At 43.6% G+C, this 20,917-nt stretch overlaps 1 protein-coding gene across 1 annotated transcript; it reads left to right on the top strand.

The window, feature by feature from the left end:
* The first annotated feature begins 68 nt into the window (after nucleotides 1-68).
* LOC110983295 (pyruvate dehydrogenase phosphatase regulatory subunit, mitochondrial-like) lies at nucleotides 69-20,864 on the top strand. Its single transcript, XM_022242432.2, has 17 exons — nucleotides 69-196; nucleotides 804-1,071; nucleotides 1,620-1,753; nucleotides 2,120-2,201; nucleotides 3,963-4,126; nucleotides 4,687-4,808; nucleotides 5,064-5,184; nucleotides 5,962-6,120; nucleotides 7,384-7,508; nucleotides 8,196-8,388; nucleotides 9,327-9,485; nucleotides 10,597-10,733; nucleotides 11,583-11,731; nucleotides 15,690-15,897; nucleotides 16,233-16,322; nucleotides 17,216-17,398; nucleotides 18,084-20,864. The coding sequence occupies exons 2-17, from the start codon at nucleotides 830-832 to the stop codon at nucleotides 18,453-18,455; spliced, it is 2,640 nt and encodes an 879-aa protein (XP_022098124.2). The 5' UTR covers nucleotides 69-196; nucleotides 804-829; the 3' UTR covers nucleotides 18,456-20,864.
* The last annotated feature ends 53 nt before the right edge of the window (nucleotides 20,865-20,917 follow it).

The following is a 20,917-nucleotide window of genomic DNA, read 5'->3' as shown; positions in this document are numbered from 1 at the left end:
CTTAAATAATGTCTGGTTACCAAATACACTAAACGGTGAACGCTTACTGCTATGAACTAGTCTGGTTGCACCATTCTGTGCACAATGTCATGTCAGTGACTGTATTCGGCGGCCCGCGGAGGCGGGTCCGGTAATCCTAGTTGAAAGTGAGCAACATGAACAAGCATCAAAGGAAACGTGAATTGACATTTGACAAGTAAGTATTAGTGACTACAGAAATGACGTTAGTAGCCTACGAGTGTTTGAAGGTGTAATTTCCAGAAACTTTCTTCAAGTTCAACATTGTTCAACCCGGTTTTTGATGTCCAGTTTCCGGACCCGTAAAAAATAGATAGGTCATGTTGGTGCATGGTTGGTGCAATTGTTGTCTGTGCTTTATGTAGTTAGAGCAGTAAAGCAGTAGGCCTAGGCCTACTTCGAGAAGTCACCCTACTCCATCACGGAGTAGTGACTCTGAGTTCTCGAAGTAGGCTAGTAAAGCAGTAGCCCCACTCACTAGTCATGCTAATGTGGCATGGACTCGGGCTACCGCTCCATCCTTAGGGATAGTTTCATGGATTCCATCAAGTTGATATATTTATGTTGGCATTCCCACTCATAAAATAAGATGAAATTTACCCAAGTTCCAAAGCAGTCATTTTGTTCAGATTGTTACATTGTTTAAGATTTTAACATACACGTACATGTATTTTTGGGATAACTCCGTTGGCTTTCAGAACATTCATTCATCCATTTTTACTGGGTTTCAATTCATGTTAAAGTGGTTGAAAGTTTACAATGTGCGCGGACTTTTCTTTTTTCAGATGGTAGTTAGAATGCCGGACTCGTCATGTTGAGAGTTTCAGCGCCATGGGCCTGCCGCATCCTGAAGGACGTTGTTCAGCCTGGATTGCGACACCCTCATCCTGGGTGCTGCCGCTGTGCGTTCTCACAGGATGCCGAGAGCACCACCCCTGCCCTGCCGCAGCGGGCTCGTGTCGTAGTATGTGGCGGAGGGATTGCAGGCTTGTCCGTTGCGTACCACCTTTCAAAGCTGGGATGGAAGGACATAGTGCTACTGGAGCAAGGAACGTGAGTTAGAATTTCAAATATGGTTCCAAATATAACACTATTGGTTGACACGATAGACATCACCAAAATTTGTATTATGACTTACAAGTTTTTGCTTTCTTGCCCAGAATCATTCTTTGAATCCCATGCTCCAAAATAGAATTATTAAAACGTATACCCATTGAGAGAGATTTATTTTATCCTTTTTTTTTTCCTCAGAAGCTATCAGTAAATAAGTCGGTTATTAAGTATTTCATAAAAGGCAAAGTCAATTGAGAAGAAGCACGTGTGCAAATTAGCATATGGCCACTTTGAGAGGTCAGAGGTTGCGTACTGCTGTTCCTGCGTGAGCTCAGATGCACTTCATTTTGGGCATGCGCTCTGAGGATTCAGGATTGGCTCTTTATTTGGAAGCAAAACCAATCAAATTTGTTGGATGAGGGAATCTCATTTCCTGAATTGGCTCTTTATTTGCAAGCAAAACCAATCAAATTTGTTGGATGAGGGAGTCTCGTTTCCTGATATGTAGTAGTCATTAGGGATGTATTTTTGTGTGAATGTTACCATAGATTGGCAAGTGGTACAACATGGAGTGCCACAGGCATTCTGGGATTACTGAGGAGGTCCCATTTTACCACCCGACTGAGCAGGATGAGCTATGATTTGTATAGTCAACTCGAGGATGAGACAGGAATCCAGACCGGTAATTGCCCTAGTTCCGTGTAGGAAGAATACGACAAGAGGCAACAGCAGTCTTTATCGTCTTTTAGATCTGACTGTCAACAGCTTATTGTTGAACTGTTGCATGTTCCTGGCATTCAACAGCCTCTGTAGTTTTCTGTCATTTGATTTTTGGGAGATGCTTCCGAAAAGTTTAGGAGTAAACAACACTGGAAGTTTAGCGTAACATTTTCCTGCACATTATCCCTCAAATAAAAGAAGAACGTGGTCGTAATGCATTTGCCAAGTGTTTCTCATGTTATCAAGATCGATGTCATGAAAAGTTTTGTTTGTCACATTGTGAAGCAGGTGCTTACATGGTGCATAGTTTCTACTCTCATGCATGTAGGTCTACGCCGTTGTGGAAGCGTGTATATAGGACAGACCAAAGATGTCATGGTGGAACTGAGGAAGAAGCATGCAAATGCGCAGTGAGTTTGATTAGATGATTGCCTAAAGATTCAATTCATAATGCACCTGTCAATTGTAATCCCGGCCCCGGGGGACCCGGGACTTTCGAAAATGTAACAGGGACGTACCCGGGGATGTCCAAAAAAAAGGTGTCCAGCCGGCCGGGACGATAGCGGGGACTTGGCCAGGGTTGTACAATGGCTGCCCCGCTGACCCGGGACGATAGCAGGGACTTGGCCGGGGTTGTATAATTTGTTACACCGTCTGGCCTATCGGTAAAATTTTATAGCGCTGAGCTTCGATATGAAATACAAAGTGTTTCCCCTACCCCGACAGAGGAAAGCCTGACAAAGATGAAGCCTCATTTTGGGATCAGTCGAGCAAAATACAGACCTTTCTTTTTTTACAAACATTGCCGCCACTTTCTATGGACTGCTAAATGATTAAAACGTGGTAATTTAATCTTTCAACCAAGTAGCACTGGTCACGTGTCTTTTGGCGATACATTTCAAATCATTGGTTATCTTGATCAATATTCAATAAACGAATGAAGTGTTGTGATAATTGATAGTTTCTCACGGGCTGGCACTGGCCATGGCCACATGTACATAATGAGTGTTTCAATTGGTCAATTGATCTCCACACAACGCGTAACAAATTTTGGTATTGGATGAATTTCCATAATTATTTCTGAGACGTCTGCAAAGAAAGCGTGTAGCGATTTAGGTCATCGGCCCCCTGATTCCGATGCTTCAGATATGCGAACGAATGTTTATAATTATAGCAGCTGCCCCTTGCTTTGCTTTATTTTGGTGGTATTTTACCTGCACTTTCGGCGACCGACTCGGTGTCATCTTAGCAATGACCCAGAAGAGTAGGGGACTTTTAGAAATTAATGAAAGTTATTACTTATTTATTTTTAGTTGTACGGTTGTTGCATCACAACCCCGCATGCTGGGGCAGGGACGGTGCTGGGATTGGTCACAACACCCGGCACGCCAGGCCCAGGATTGCGCGGGGGTTACCACAATGATGCCCAGCATGCTGGGGCCGGGGATCAGCCGGGGAATACAAAAAAGGGTGCCCCGCTCTGACCGGACAAATTATGGGGACTTGGCCGGGACTATCACGCTGGCCCTATTTTATCTTCCCAGCTAAGTCCCCCTAGTCCCGGGTCCCCCGGGGCCGGACTTACAATTGACAGGTGCATAACCCCTCAAACAAGATATGCGTATGGTGAGTTATCCGTTAAGCCCAATTCAGACGGTAGTACTGGGCTGAATTGAGTTATCCGTTAAGCCCAATTCAGACGGTAGTACTGGGCTGAATTGAGTTATCCGTTAAGCCCAATTCAGACGGTAGCACTGGGCTGAAAAGGCATATGGACTGAGATCAATCAATGTCTTGAAAAATTCCCACGATAGCAATTCAACCCACGTCCAGGTGAGTTTGAGATGTTTGAACCTGCGTTTGATGCTCAATTCTGCGTCAAATAACTGGGGAGTTTAAGAACGTAAAAAGATGAATATGTGAAGATATCTTGCCCAAACAACTGATGTTCTGCTGAGAAGGGTTAACCCAAAGCTGGAGGGGGGGGGAAATTCACCCCCTCCTGAGTTGCATTGAGTTGAAACCTCACATTTGTACTGATAATGAGTTTCTTGACATGGGACATCCGAGTTCTCGTGGGGGGGGAAGAGCAGAGTTGGGACAGATGCAGATACCAGAAAGTAGCACCACATTGACACCAGGCTCTTGCATCTTGTGCTTCTGTCCTACAGTGCTTGGGGAATTGACAGCGAGCTCCTCAGCATCAGGGATATCAGCAGAGTGTTGCCATGGATACGGGTAGATGATGCGGAAGGAGGGTTGTTCGTAAAGGACGATGCGCGTGTACGGTCCATGGATGTCACCCGTGCTCTGGCAAAGGCTATAGCCAGTAGGGGTAAGATTATAAACACACCCCAGGTCACCCAACCAGTGGATGGGCAAAAATGGAATTCAGTTTTAATCTAACACTCCCACACCCTTCAAGATCCACCCAGAGGTTTTGAATGGTGTTGCGGGATGAGGGAAGTAGAGTCCAGCTGCATGTATTTCTACTTTACATGGGACTTGATGAACATTGGAAGTTGAAGTACAGGTACTAAGCATGTGCTCAGTGCTGGTACATAGTTTAAGTTTAATAGGGGCTAAGTACATAATGGGACTCAGGGGTAATCATTTCTTGACCATACTTTCCCACGTAATCCACCAAATTGTCACACCTGGCTTCGCTTGATTTTGATAGATTCAGAAGTGCAAAGTCCTGTCCTTCAGCAAGGTGTTTCAAATGTACCAATTTCATTTAAACGTGCAAGGTGTACTTAATCTATTCTTGGCCACGCTTGACAGCCTCTAGAGAGTCTGTTTTCAAGATTACCAAGTTGGCACTCTAGTAGTCAGTGGACAGTTGTTGGGATTGTTCCTCAGAAATATTTTAATGTGCCATCTTCATGCTAACAGGTGTCACGCTCCTAGAGAATGTTGTAGTCAAGGGAATAATGACTGATGAGGGCAGTGTCTCCAGTGTAGAGACAGACAGGGGAACCATTGACTGTGAGGCGTTTGTCAACTGTGCCGGCCTGGTATGTACATGTAGTTATCCCATACCATATCGTATGAAGACCCCTGATTTCTGGCAAATTAGAGAATGAAACTCAACGTGTAGAAAATCATCAAACTGCCAAGAGCACACTTTCAGATTCTTTAGCTGCCCTAGCAGGCCTAGGTGTCATTAATTTTGAGCTCGGAATGGTAACCATGACTCTATTCGGTCGTGCCGATTATTGAGGCATTCGGTTATTTGATCACTAACTGGCATTCGTGTATTGATTTCGCAGTGGGCCTATAACATCGGACTTGCCAGCTCACCAGAGGTCAGGGTACCAGTCTACCCAGTGGCCCAGCAGTACCTCACCACCAAGCCAATTAAAAATCTGTCTTTGGATGCTCAAGGCCCTTGTGAGTAGGTCTTTGAACTCTTGACCTGCCGATTCTTGCATGATCCAACTGTGGAAAGTTCCAGTTGAATATTGTCGAGTTGAGGGTTGAGCAGAAGACAATTTTGACCTCACTGTTGGCTTGAGGAGGGTCTTCTGGCTACCTCAAGAAGCACTGGAACACCAGATAGCATTGTAAGCTAAACATTCACAGATCAAATCACATAAGTCAAGGTGCCAGTCAGGTCAGAGTGTAGTGTTAAAATAAGACGGCTGAAGAGTGACAGGAATGCGTCAGTCACAGTTCTCGTGAATAACTCGAAACTCGGCTTGGGTGATTCATGACTGCTTACGATAAACACGGGTTGACTCGATAGCAACCCTGACCAGGTGTTCTGAGGATTTTCCATGAAGGTAGGGGATGTTTGTGACCCTTGGCACATTTGTAAGGAGTCACACGGTAAGATAGTATAGCCGGATAGTACCTATGTCGTATGGTGTTTAGTGGGTCTCTGTAGTTGTTTGATCCATCTCAAATTGCAAAAAGTGTGACATGCAGCACAAGTGAGAAAGGTAGAACACAGTCACTGTTACCATGGTTACTGTCCACTTTGATTGATGCCAATTTAATGTTTTGTGGAGAACATAAGACAATGGCTGTCTTCGTGTTTCAAAAACGTTGATTTTTTAGAATTCTGAAAGGTCCGAAGCAAAATGCACAGGGACAGACTGTGAGAGAATGTTTGGGTGACTCTGAATTAATCTTAAGAATAAGTTTTCTTCTTGTTATTTTGCTCAGACATACGGGACACAGAGAGCCTCCTGTACATTCAGGAACACAACGGGGGCTTTTTGTTCGGCGGGTATGCACCCAAGGGCAAGCCTATCTTTGACGAGGTGGTGCCACTCCAAAAAGACCCTGGCAACATCCAGTTACCCGATGACTGGGATCACTTTCGTGAGTTGATCCCTTTTCAGCAGTTTGGCGATAGTAATTTCACAAAACGGTCCTTGAGATTGCTATCTGTTCTTTTGCTTCACTGATTAGAAAATTCAGTTTTAGGAATCGCTGCTGCTTGCCTCACAGACGGGTGGAGTCTTTCAGATAACGGTACAAAGCTTGTAGACCTGACCTCGAATTGATTTGAGGTTAATTTTATTGTGTGGTCAGAGTTGTCTCCTTCATTAACCCTAACCCTCCTCAATCCTTCACCTGTTGGAGGACTGAGGAGGGTTAGGGTTAATCCTGGCCCTCGCACGTAGACTTTTTGTTCTGTTCCATTGGCATGCAAAACAGAATGAAGTACCAATCGATTGGACCATGAATTTACCCTTGTTCTTGATACACTGAGTGGTTTTATGATGAATGTCTAAAAGTGAACCCTGTCAAATTGGCAGTATAAAGGCTCCTCTCCGTATGTTAGTTTTTTAGGTGCATTGTGTATATGATACGTTCGTGTACTTAACTTTCATGGACACGAAAATCAACTCCATTGATATAACACGCGTTTGCATTGCGTTCAGGCGTCAAAATCGTCCAGGAGCAATTTTGACGGATCCACGCTTGGCGCAAGTGTTGACAGGCATATGGAAAGGTGCCTTAAGACTGCAGTGTGGTCTTTTCATCTTTACATCCTGGGTTGGTGAGCCCAAGCTGCCGGACTCAGTGTTATGCTGTGTGTCTCGCCTTTGAATGCTTCTCTGTGGATGTTGCGTTATCGCAGGAAACTGCCAAGTGAACTCTTCAGCTTGAAAGCTTCTGCAGTGGGACCCGCATTTAAACCAATTTGCACCAGAGGATACACGAACACAACTTGGGGCACGTCTGACATGTTAAAACTTCAAACATACTTTGACTTGATACGTCCGGCTAATGCTCGAACAAGCTAATTCCCAGTGCATTTTATACTCGCGTTCTAAATCCTAGAAGTCTGTCAAGGCAGATTATGTGTTGATCTTGAACTTAGTTGCTGTTTATTGCCTGTCGTGGCTGCAAATGTTGGTCCGCGGTTTCACCCCAGATTATTGAAAACAGGAGGTCATACTAAGAAATACTGTGTAAATGACATTGATTATCAAAGTGTATGCTGTGTGTCAGCATGAATGTCGAAAGGTGGAGATATACATGTATCGTGGCTTTTTTCGAAAAGTGAAATTTTTGGCCCAAAATAATGCCATCGGCACATGTTCATGTAGTTACGGGATATTTACCCTCGTCCAGGTCACTTGTTGGAGGGTTTCTTACACCGAGTGCCCCTGGCTGCCAATGTGCAGTTTGAGAAGTTGTCCAACTACCCTGAGGGTTTTACTCCGGACGGTGAGTTCATCATGGGGGAAGCGCCAGAGGTAAGGGTTCTGCAGGTGCCGCAGTGGTGACACGAGTAGTGATGATGGTGATGTGTAGGTTGAGGTGAGGGATGTCGATAGTCGCAGAGGTGGCGAAGTTGATTGTGGTGAGATCGCAGTTGTGATAGAAATGTATTGAAGGAGGTTGATACAGATAATGGTGAGGATGGCAGATTTGAAGATGCAACCGGGGTTACAGTGGTGATAGTGAAGATGTTGTTGGTGGCATTTGAGTTGAATGTAGGGTTTCTTCTTGAATTATGACATCAGCCTTTCCTTTCCCTACAAAGGATAAAAACTACCTCTCTGCTTCCAATGAATTTTTCAAATTAAGATTTATGTAATAGAGACGGAATTGTGCATGCAAAAACTGCCTGTCAAATACTATTTTCGCTGGCTCAGGACAGGTGGGCTGATGGCTAGACGAGACTCCGATGGGGTGACGATAGTGGTAATAGTGGTAAAGTGAGGACAACAGACATGTCAGAGACGGTGATACAGAAGAAGTGACGGTGTGAAAGTGTTGAGAGGGAATGTAGTTATAGGAATAACAGGCTGTGAAGATATAAAATGTAAATGTTTTCCGTGCTGTGGGCATGCAGTATTTATTCTTCAAAAAGAGTTAATCCCTTTTCCAAAATTTGAAATCATTACCTCCCCCCCTCAAAAAAACCCCATTTCTTTCAGGTTAGGAATTACTACATATTGGCTGGCTTCAGCTCTCTGGGTCTTGCATACGCTGGAGGTGCTGGACAACTCCTTGCCGGGCTGATGGTGGATGGGTACACTTCCATGCACTACTGGCCGGTGGACGTACGACGCTTCAGCCCTTACCACAACAGCAAGGAGTTCCTTCGAGCCAGGGTGAAAGAAATAGAAAGTAAATATTCAACTCCTGGGTATTCCAAATGCCCACTTATTCTTTCTTATCATAAAATACTGATCAAGCTTGAATTGCAAGCCCAAGCCACCAGTTTGTCTTTGCTAAACTCGACCAGACTACGTGAGTTTGCATCATTTGTCAAAGTTAATTGCCCGGAGAGTGTTGCAGGACTCAGCGGGTCAACTATTCCCAAGGACAAACGGTCTCATAGACTGAGGTTGCCAGCCGCCACAGGATCCAATAGTGTCATTGTTCAATCCGTCCCGAGCTGAAGTGTGCCCCCAATCGGCGAAAAGAAAGACAGGTGATTACAAGCGGGTTCTGGCATGCGTTCTGCATGTACGCAAAGACCATACATGCCGGAATAAATTAGTTACGCGTACCCAGCGTGCTCCGCGTCAAACGCGCATATACTTGCGCGCCACATGGCGTGCCTATGCGGTGAGTACCAAAAAAAAGCACACCCTCTTTTGTTCCACTCGGAGCAGATGGGACCAGCTCCCAGTCCTCTCAACATGGGCTCTTCATTCTGGTGCAGCAGTGTGCACTGGACTTTTCCAATTGTGACACTTGCTGCATCGGGCAGGGTTGGGATTGACGGCTACAATACCTTGTCTTGGAGCTTGGCTTAATCATCTCAAATCCACCACAATTCAGGCAAGTTAGAAAACCAACAGCAGTCTTCTTTGTACTTGACTTCACTTCACTAGCGTGTTGGCTACACTTCACCGTCAGTAATTCCTGCATAATTCTCCAGCTTCCGCCCTTGCTTTTGTAAGATACAGAAGAAGTAGGATAAAATAATTGTCTTCATTGTTCATCTAACTCATGTTGGTCAAATAAAAGAGAGCCCTGGTCTTCTCTGTTATCCAGTATTCCCACTCTCAAATGAAATCTCCCTTTTCATGCTGAGCCAATTGCCTTTCTAATCCTAGGTGTTCATTATCGCGTGCTTTACCCGGCCACCTCTTACAGGACGGGGCGTAAACTGCGCTGCCCGCCCCTCTACTCCAGGCTGGCGCAAGACGGGGCAGTGTTTGGCGAACGGATGGGGGTGGAACGACCCAAGTGGTTCATGGCTCCTGATGATACAGGTATGGAAGGGTTGCCATCTAAATCAGTGACTCTTGTTGATGTGGAAAACAGAGAGAAATTACTACATGTGAAATAAGGAAAGAGATAGTTATTTTTATTTATGTGAGGCACTGACAGCCAGAGTTTTAGTTTCAACAGTTTGTTATCATGAAACTTTTTGCACAAATTCGTTTGGCGAATGGGAAGGCTTTTTGTTTGAAATGAACCATCTGATTAAATTAAGCATTCGGGGATCAGTTTAGGGTAAGAACTGACTGCATGTAAACAATGATGGCATTGAATGTCTAATGCACAAATGAATAACTAACTTTAACGGTCACTTGTTTGAATTTAAGCAAGTCCAATGTTAGAGTCTTAGGGAAAGGGAAACTATTCAAACCATTAGCCAAAAGCCAGGCATACCAATTACCAGACTGCATTAACATGGCCTTTACGTGTTAACCACTTGCTGGCGGGTGTAATTTGAAGTTGCATCATGTAAAACCAGGGGATTTTTAAAATTTCCCGTTTTCAAAATTCTTCAAGAAATCATAACTTCATTTACTGGGCGTTTACACCCACAAGAAGGACTGTCTGGTAGCTTCTCTAATCTGACAAACAACATCTATTGATGCCCGAGTATTTCAGCCAGGCCTGCTGCCTTGTAAAAAGAGCCCAGATTGTGCAGTGCTATGTAATTTTCTTTTATTCCCAAAACTGGCACAGTGCACTACTGGCGTCTTTTCAATGGGGCCAGATTAGCATGCAGCGGTATTGTATAGCTCATCACTGGAACGCTTTTGTCCCCGATGGTAATCCGCTCATGCTGAGTGCCACAAACAGTGGTATAATCATTCAAAACAATGACAGATTTCCTTCGCTATTGACAACTGAAAAATTGTTGGCAATTCCCAGCAGCTCGATTTTTTGTTCTGACTACGGTCTTTCGTTACAAGGCCCAGCTCTTTGTCCGATTTCGGGCTCCCTGACTGTGCTTATAAAGAAAATGTACCCGAAACCAGGCTCCCCGGCAGCATATGGTTAACAGCCTCCAGATGGCAACCTACGCCTGCCTGATCCTCCGACAACTGCCCTCTGTTTAAGTTCTCTTACCCTCCTTGTCACTGGCAGATGAGTTGGCCCTGGAGACTCAGCGGGGTATGTTTGGCAAGCCCCTTTGGTTTGACCTGGTGGAGGCCGAGTACTGGGCCTGCCGGGAATCTGTGTGCCTCATGGACATGTCAGCCTTCACCAAGCTGGAACTTACTGTAAGCAGTCATCCTTGTTGTCGTGTATCATCTCTACATCAGAACAACCTTATATCAAGGTTGGCTGTTTTGTTTGTTTTGATGATACATTCAGTTCAACTTAGCACCAACTCTGTAATCCGTTAACCCTTTCATGACGGGAGACGGCAAGAGCCCCAGCTTTGTGTGAGGATTAGTGCATTCCACACATACAGTCTATTCACCATGCAGCTGCTGGTTCAATGGGGCCTGCTGATGGACAAAGCCCTCCATTCAGGGCATACCACAGCCCAGCAGTCATGGTCAATAGAATCCCGGCGCCAAGATGTTAAAGTTACTGCAACATTCAATGTCTGAAATCGTCAGATTGACAACTTCCCTTTATCCGTCCCTTAGGCAAAGAAAGCAAAATTTTACCTCTGCCCTTTTAGATCTTGACCATGTGTTTACATTTTGTTGAGACTTGGTTTGCATGTAAATATAAGGACATCCATCAACAATACTACTATACGTTGGGTAAGGGCAAAACCTGTTATATATAACAATACTACTATTTCCAAGGATGGAATACTACTGCTAAATTTTAATGAAACTGAATATAAAGTATTCCTCTATTTTCAGCTTTGCTTAGTCATTCCTTGTTATGGGAAAGGACTCTTATTCATGTGAAGATTAAAGAAAATAATAACATTTTACAGTACTCAACATGGCACGTTCACAAATGAAGCATGTTGAGAGGAGAGCTGGAAAACCAAAGAGTGAGTGATATCTGGGAAAAAAATAGATTGTGATATAGATCCCCGCCTCTTTTAGGGCTAAAGCGGATGCATTCTGAACCTTTTTTTCTGTTGAAATTGTTTGGATTTATAGTCCACTGGAAATGAGGCTACTATGCTCCTGCAGCGTCTCTGCCCTAATGATTTAGACTGTCCCGTCGGTAGCGTGGTGCACACGGGAATGCTGAATGAGAGAGGTGGATACGAGAGCGACTGCAGCATCGCTCGCCTTGATACCAATCGGTGAGTGAGGCAATGCTAAAAGTGCCTGACCCCTAATAGCCCACAGTATTATTCCTACTGTGTGACCTCCGTACATGAACGATAGAGGGAGCCATTTGTCCCAAGCAGTGATCTCGCCCTTGCAAACAGACCACCTGTCATGACCTGTAGAGTAGGTCGTTTACTCTATCAGAATAACACACACCTCTGTATTCGGCCTGTGGATAACAATGTCAGTCAGGAATCCACGTGCAGGGTTTACGGAATCCACGTGCAGGGTTTACGGAATCCACGTGCAGGGTTTACGGAATCCACGTGCAGGGTTTACGGAATCCACGTGCAGGGTTTACGGAATCCACGTGCAGGGTTTACGGAATCCACGTGCAGGGTTTACGGAATCCATGTAACAATTGACACTGTCACAAATTGTGCTCCAACCTCATGGAATAACCCTTATCTTGAAGTCGTAATGTGTGGGTCTCGTGTATTTATTCACATCGATTAGAGGAATGTCGCAGCTCTTCTACAAAATCTTTGCCCACATGTAACTCGTGCCCTTATCCCCTCAACATTGGGATTATTTCTCAATAAACCAGTCCCTGCAGTCATGGATTATTTGAGCACCCCCCCCAAAAATTCCCAGGTTTGTGACAACGACAAGAAGCACACTTGTATAAGCTACATCTTCAGAGTTGATCCGCTTTCATGAAAAGGAGCGTGATGTCATGACTCATTAGCATCTAATGAATATTGATTTCTGTGATGTATTACCGTGGAGAGGAAATACCACAGTACGCGTGCTGTATGCATCCATAGCACGCATAGCTGCGGATAATAGCACGAACTTGAAGAATACTCTTATTCTTCGGAAACTCGAGGAATTTCAATCCTAGATTTTCTCAGAATTTCTAGCACGTCCACCAAGACGCACGATTTGGGCATTATTGTAAGTCATGAAGAAAGGAGCACAAACTCTCGACTGAAAAGAGAAAATGTGCACAGTAGAAATCCATTTTAATGTACAGTATATGTACGTTTGTAGCGGAACCAGTCGTGCCACGGATACCAGTTTCAATGTTTTCTCTAGTATTACATCATACAAATTTCGTTTCTCAACAGCGCCACCAGCGGTCAGATTGTGGAAATTTTTCATAAAACTCAAAGACAACGTTCAAAAGTGTCGGCAAAATTATGATGATTAAATTATGACATGATTTGGTAATGAATATATGATTTATTAAACACTTAACGCAATAAGAGTTAATTTTCAACACTTTTAAAACAGCTGGCGTTGGTCTTTAAGGGGCGTCTTCAGGCAAACACAAATGTATACCAGAGACACTTTGCTGCTGTGGGTCCCTCAAAACTTGTGGGGGGTTATTTTGTAGATATTTCAATTTCTTCCAGTCTCACCCCTGTTACTAAGCTCAAGTACAATACTAGGTTTGTCTCGATGGAGTCAAGGCAGATATAGCGAGTGTCTAAGGGTGCACCACTACAAATAAATTCCCATAACTAAAATCTACATGAATTCAATGAAAATTCAATTTTTGCCTAGAGATGGAAAAGCCTCCTAGCAATATATTTGTTCAGATAGCATGTATCTCGACCAAACTCAAAATTCAATTAGAGAGGACCTGCAGGACCTCCTTTGCAAGGTGAATCCAAATCAGTAGCACCTGGTTATTTGTATACATTTCATTTGGGAAAGAAATCCACCTTTGTGGCAGGAAATTGGAAAAGGCAGAATTAGATTCGCCTGCCCACCGAATTCATCACATCCAGTGCAAGATTCAACCGAAAAATCTCCTCGATCCACTTTTAGAGATACCAAATGAAAGGAAAGTTTCATGTCGATCTGGGGTAGCATGTTTCCTGTAAATTTAATCAATCAGAGCAGTTTGTATTGAAGTTTTTGGTCAATAAAGAGATCGATGTCATCTGTGAACCGCGAACCGAACTCTAAAAATAGTTCAAAAATTACTTCATGGTTGCACAATCGAGCAGCGTAGGCACAGACTGACGTCGTCACTGGATTGTGGTTTGGTCCCACACTTGATTATTAACCCTACAGGATAGCCATGCCTCCCAACGATCCCCTGCTTACCCCCAACTCACCCTATCCCACCCCTCTCCACCCCATTTGCTCGTTTGCCCTCCCTTATCCCTACAACTCAAAGTGCCCTGTATCTTTTCTTAAGTTACAATCATCTTGAATAATTGATGGAGTACTTAAATCCTAGAATACTAATGAGATTGGTCCATGGGTGAAACATCAGAAGGACAGATTACATAAAAGAAATGTACACGCACATGTACCGTACTGATCACGAAGACTCTTGTATTCATTAAAACAAGATTGCTTCCCGATTGTAACTTGATTCCACTTTGAATCAGAAACGGCATGGTTGCATGACATGAGTTCTATGTCGACAGGCATCATCTTTCACTGCAAACCTTTGGTTGTCCTCCCCCAGAGACAGTCAGACACACTGCTCATTGTCAATTTGCAGGCATTTTAGCACAAAACACTGTTTGCCCTTTCAAGGTGAAGTGGCAGAAAGTGAAGCTTTGGCTAACAGACCCCGACTGGTCTCCGTGAATAGATAAAAGAAACAGGTGAAGGTTTTCGTGATAATGCTGCACTGAAATTATCATTAGTAATTAAGTATTAAGAATTATTAAGCAGGTGTAGGTACAATTTTTCTACTACTTCAAAAATCAGAATTTTGGGGGAGGGAGTAATCACTCTCGGGGAAGCTGCTTTGGAGGGAGTTTGGAAGTCACTTTTCAAATTTCTTGGACATTCTCAGAGAACCTGTTACATTATTGTACTTCTCAACAAGTGGCTTTTGCTTATAAAGAACACACTAATATATTGTACCTATTGAGACAATTCAGACGTTCCTATTTGTTGAGATCCCATCACATGGCCGATCCTGAATGGTTGGTAAAGCACTGGCTGGTTGATCTTAAACGCTTTTCTGGTGTCACGTGAAATTTAGACTCCCATGAAATCTGATCCTTTTTCCCATATATTGGTCGAAAGTTCTACCAGCAAGTCTGTGAGGTTTTTTTTTTTTGAGAGAGAGAGTTCCAAATTCATGGTACTCAGGCTCATACTGCTCTGGGCCACCTCGCACAATATGCACCATGCATGCGCCAATCTGAACATAAGGAGATTGTTTGTGAATACTCACGAGAGGCATATACATGTACCATACATGGCTAGAGGGGTGCTTGAAAAGAATGAAGTAAAATTGCTGAACAAAAGTGTTGGATTCTACATTTGACTTTTTTTATTTTCTGAATTTATAAATGGACTTGGCTCGATCCATTATCAACGCCCGTTCTTCTGAGCCAGTCTCAAAGGAATATATACTGGTCAAGCACATGTAGTCCCTTGGAAGGTTTACGACAAATCTCTGATCAGCCGGGAATTCAGCTCATGGTGTCACCATCAGTAGTGTCTTTGTTTCTTTTCAGCGAGATATTGTCTGGAAGTGCAAAGTAGTTCTTGTTTGTTTTTGATACTATTGTGATTGAAAAATGATGATTTCAGTCTGAAGGCCACTGCCAAAATGACATTGGTTCAGATTGCTGAACACTCGTTCATGTTTATACAATATAGATCATCCAGAAATGAAAGATGGGTTCCATTCATTCTCCACATGTCGTCAGTTTTGGAAAAGTCAGAGCTTTGTTGGATCACAGTCTCTAATAGCATAGATGTACATAGAGATAATTTCTCACAGGAACTGATTGGTGGAGGGGATATTTCACATGTGTGTACCCCCCTGATCTCAAGCTTGGTGTAACCTTAGTATTAAAGGTGTCTTATTCTATTTCTGGGATTAGCCTATGTGAAATATTAACATTGTGTTGACATTAGCCACAATTCAAATGTCTGCATAAAATTCACGTCGGGCCATGTATGTGGAAATCTTCATTAGCATGAATCCCTTTCTCTTGCTTACAGATATTTCATAATATGCCCAACGGTTCTGCTGGTCAGGGGTCATCAGTGGATTGCCAACCACCTCCCTGCAGACGGCTCGGTCACCCTGCGAGACCTGACCAACCAGTATGCCGGCCTGAATGTGGTGGGGCCCAAGGCCAGAGAGGTGCTTCAGAAGCTGACCACCACATCCCTCAGCACGACCGATTTCAAGCCATTTTCCTGCAAGGTCAGTGGCTCCATAGCTCTTACCGTTGAGGCGGCATTGTAGTCAAGACAGTCACAAGACCAGACACGCGCATTAGCATTGCGGTTTCATTGCTGAATATATAAGTAGTCAAAGCATGAGTGATAGCGGAAACAAGAACTTTTGAGTGATCAGAAAATAGTAACCATTTTTGTTTTGTTTTTCTAGTGTTTCAGTAAGTCTTTCTGCACAGTCTGCATGTAGAGTTAACAGAAACCAAACCTAATATTTGACCTGTGGTATCTTGTCATTCTTGGAATGACTTATTGCATATTACATTTCGTAGTACATTCTCAAAGATGTTCCCTGTTTTTCAGGAGTTAAATATTGGCTATGCAACCAGAGTCAAAGCCATGACTGTTACACATGCTGGAGAGAATGGAATGGTGCTGTACATACCCAATGAAGTAAGTTGATCACTGCACTCAGGGTCACCATCGATTAAACAGTTGAATAGTTCGAATTTCAAAGTCAGGATAAATAGCTGTATGGTACGTATGCCTGTCTATACGAACTCGCATGTGGTTGTAGATTAAGTTTGTGGGCCAAGAGTGGGCACATGTTTGTGTTATACTGGGGCAGCCATTTTATTCTGTTTTGGTTTGTTCAGCAAGTAGGGAGAGCAGTATATTTAATGTTTGATCTTCTTATTGAGGTTGTTTGTCGAAGCCCGAGTCTGTGGGATTAGATTGGGCTCCGTTTGAGGCTGGGCTCAGAAGGGAAGCAGAATCGTCCATTTCCACAGATGATGGATTACTTTCTCATTTCTTGGGGGGGTTCAGTTTCCATTTTTTTTTTTGTCAGCCTTGTCCTTACCTGTCCGTTGATTTTTAATCTCATGATGGCGGTGTCTCATTAACCAAAGATGTGGGCCTGTTCTGTCACCTGGCTTTTTTTCTGGTTTGGGATTGCACTTGTCTTTGTCTCCCTACTGTCAGTCTTGCTGTAGTATTCTGTTACTTGGTGTTTTTCTTTCTCTTTTGTGATGTCTTTCGTGTACCACTGAAAGCGTTAAGCCACAAGTATAAGTGACCTTTATGGAATTAAAAGCTTAATGTTACCAAGTAAATCTATGACGTAATTTCCAAAAGCAGGTACTTTGCTCTTGGACGCTGGTTAAAATAGGTTTAAATATTGTTGGAATATTGAGTTTCCGGGTTTTAGGGACGGTTTCATTTATGACAGGAACTTTTTGTCTTTTGCAAAATTATGCCAGTTTTAACTTATTGACTCAGATATTTCGAAATCAGTTGTTGGTTTTTGACCCAAGGCACCACAAATGCTTCATCCCTATTCACAGTCAGCCGTTCAAGTGTATGACACCTTACGGGAGGCCGGCAAAGACTTTGGCATCCGCAACGCCGGCTACTACGCCCTGCGCTGGCTGCGCATCGAGAAGTTCTACTTCTACTGGGGAGAGGATTTTGACTCCACCTCCACACCCTTTGAGATCGGCCGAGAAATGAGGGTCAAATTTGACAAAGTGAGGCACCAGAACATAGCTAGGGAGGGATTCGAATGTCGTGGTTTTTATTCTGAAAATAATGGATTATTGCCTTGGGCAGTTGAGTGTTCAAATCAAGTGATAGTAAAGGTACTCATGCCTGTCAATGAGACACAACATTGCCTATAATTTACTAGTATGAACCACTTCCTGCCGGGGCATTTATCAATGTTGATGATGCTGGGCCAGGATATTTATCATTTTTTTCTGTTTTCAAAATTCTTTAAAATTCCTATCTTCATTTACTGGACACTTACATACACGTTAAGGACTGTCTGGTTTTAGCCTGACAGACAAAATCTATTGACGCCTGAGTATTTCAGCCAGGCCTGCAGCCTTGTAAAAAAGCCCAGATTGTGCAGTGCGCTGCTGACCTCTTTTCAATAGGGGCCAGATTTGCATGCAGCGGGTACTGTGTGGCTCATCGCTGCGGTGATGGAGCGCTTTTGTCCCCGGTGGTAATCTGCGTCACTAGATTTTGTCTGTCAGCTTAGAGTAGCCACCAGACAGTTTGGGTGTAAACGTCCATTAATTGAAATGGTCAATTTTTGAAGAATTTTTAAAACTGAAAATCTTGAAAATGTCCCGTATGTGTGCATTGCATTTTTCAAGCCACCCGGCAGCGAGTGGTTAAGTTCATATTTTTTGGTTTGATTACATTAAGGGAGTGGAGTTCATTGGCCGATCAGCACTCCTCAAACAGCGGCAAGAGGGCGTCCAGCGTCGTCTGGTGGGCTTCATCCTGGAAGACCACAACATCAACGCCGACCTGTGGCCCTGGGGCGGGGAGCCCATCTACAGGGATGGCCAGCTGGCCGGAATGACCACCTGCAGCAGCTACGGCCCCACTCAGCGCAAGATGACCTGCCTAGGCTGGCTGACCAACCACGACCCCGACACGGGCCGGCTCTCGGAGGTCTCGCCGGAGTTTGTCCACAAGGGCCGGTACGAGATTGACCTCGCTGGCAGGCGATTCCCGCTGAAAGCGAGACTCTACCCCTTGCAATTAGGGGCAAAGCAACCAACGCATGGATAGCCCCTGTTTGTGAATCATATTGTAGCCATGGTGAAATATTTCATTGACTCTGTAGCAACTAGCAGATCTGTAGACTGGAGACCAGGGTCGTTTTTTCAATACTCGACTTGGGCTCCATCTCAGGCTTCAACTGTTTTTTTTACTTCCTGACTTTGAGGTTGTAAGCGCAATAGTAAGTCTGATAGTGCCATAAAACATCAAGTAAGGTGCAAAAGAGCCAAGCATTACAGTACTTCAATTTGAAAGTTAAACGCTTCAGGCCCACAATCAGGGATCGGTTTCCTACATGAAACCTGAGACGGAGACGAAGTCATCTTTGGTGCATTGTGCCCATTTATGATTTTAGCTTCCCTGTGTTTTAATTGGCCTAGCCCATAAGTGTGCATACACGCTGAATGCAGTACTTGCTCACTGATGTACCATTTAGGTATATTATGCATGGTCCTCACAATAACTAGTGCACATCATTTATGGTCCCCACAACTAAAAAGTCGAGTATGTTATCTTTCTGCTTGAGCAACCTGATAAATCAAGCACTCTTGTTGTAACCCACTGTTGATTGTTTTGATTAACCAGTCACCCCAAGAGAGTTCAGGTTTGCTGAAGACACAAGGTAATATTCACGTCAGATGTTTCTCTGCTGTGAATAGGGTGAGGGCGAAACCGGTCTTTGGGAATCAAAGTTCTGCTGGATGAGGGAAAGTGATGAGAAGGAAGTTAATCGTTCGCTTAATGAGTAAAGCTGTAAAAATGTTCTACTTTTGTAAGAGATTCAATTTGTTGTAATTGAGGCACTCGGTCTGTGGAGAAAATATTGGTCTGGATGTGGCAAATGTGGGTTTTCCATCCCACATGGAAGGGGAGAATGGGTTTTTTCAAATGGTGATCCAAATGTTTTTCATCTGTAAAAGGACAGCTCCTACCTCTCCCCCTCTCCAAAGAGGTGCTTTTCACTTCCTTTAAACAGAACAATAATTTTTTTCACCTTTTCTTGGAGGTGGGGGACCTTTCCCATACCCTGTCCCACTTTCCATGTGTCAGGTGCATGACACCAGGGACTATGATGCGTCCATGCATTTGCACTCTCCCTTTGTCACCAATAGAGGGGGTGCTTGCAGACAGAATCCCTTGGTGATGTCGGGTGAGGCTATAAGCCAGGCACTCTGTGCACAGCGTCACTATGTAAAATTCTTGCGTGCATAGAAAACCCATTTACAGCACGGGCATGACGGACATACGTCTTTTCACTACCGTAAAGCATATGAAAGAATTCTTGTCGGCAAGCTGTCTCAATTAGTCTAGTAGATAGCGACTTGGGCTATAGATCTTGTGGTCCCGAGTTCGATTCCCATTGAAACTGCTTTTTTTCCAATACTGTTTTTCTTCACCAAATAGTTTCCAATTGAAGGAAAAACGGTGCAGAGTGAGTCCGAACCCAAGAAGCTCTTAAGTGTCCGAAAAAAACACAACTTGCAGTTGGGTATATGTACATGGGCACTACATTGGAACCAGGCAGGTGGTGACGTCATGCAGAGAGTTCCTGGCTTATAGCTTCACCTTGGTGATGTCATGCCTGATCAAAATCACTCAGGAACAAGAATGAGATTAGAGTGTGCATCGGACATGCTGCCCATCCCCCCCCCCTTATGCCCACTAAAGGTATTTTTCTAGGGAGCATGACTTTGTGGGTAACACTTTCAACTCTTGATTGGCAGGTCAGGGGTTCAAATCCAGCCGTTGCCTATGATGTTGTATTCATACTTTGACATGAGTACTATTCCCCCATGAACTGAGGGCATTGAACTTTAAAGAAAAAAAGAAGGCATTGTCTGAAAGGTTTTCAATTTGTTATTTTTTTCTGCAGGTAAAGTCTCAGCATGGTGTATTATACTTGAAATGAATAATCCCTTGCTTGCAGTGTAAAAAATAAAAAATGTTTTCATCTGCGTATATTCACACTTTTAGGGCTGGCGGCTGACTTTCCGACTGAAGCGGCATTGAAAGCAGTTTTTAATGTTACATTTTATACTGGTATAAAAACTAATGCATGTAGTTTCTCAATGTAAATGCAATATTATTACCTTTTTTAGGTTGGCCAGCTCAGAGTTCTCCGACATCTGAGTGTTGGTGTCAAAGAATTACAAAATATTCAAAAATGGGCTTGTATTTGCCTGTGTTTTTATAAATGTATTCTTTGAGCAGTTTCCCTCAAGATTTCTTGGAATTGTTTTAAAGTGCCTGTGTGGAAAGGATTTAGAATTCCCTTCCTATTGAAAGGCACTTTTCATCTTCAAACACGTGCATGAAACTTTGTGTTGAGGGCTTACAAGTATTATGAATTTGTAACAGTATTGTATGAATACATTTACTTAAGAAATTCCCCAATTAAAATTTGGTGCAATTTTTAAATCCACACTCTTTACAGGCGTATCCTTTAAAATTGTATGGTTTGTGGCTTTAAG

The sequence above is a fragment of the Acanthaster planci genome, linkage group LG06 (assembly GCF_054643075.1).
Source record: "Acanthaster planci isolate LZ-2023a linkage group LG06, COTS_SCS, whole genome shotgun sequence".
NCBI classification, from domain to species: domain Eukaryota; kingdom Metazoa; phylum Echinodermata; class Asteroidea; order Valvatida; family Acanthasteridae; genus Acanthaster; species Acanthaster planci.
The sequence above is the reverse complement of the archived record's forward strand: the minus strand, read 5'-3'. Positions and strand labels throughout refer to the sequence as shown.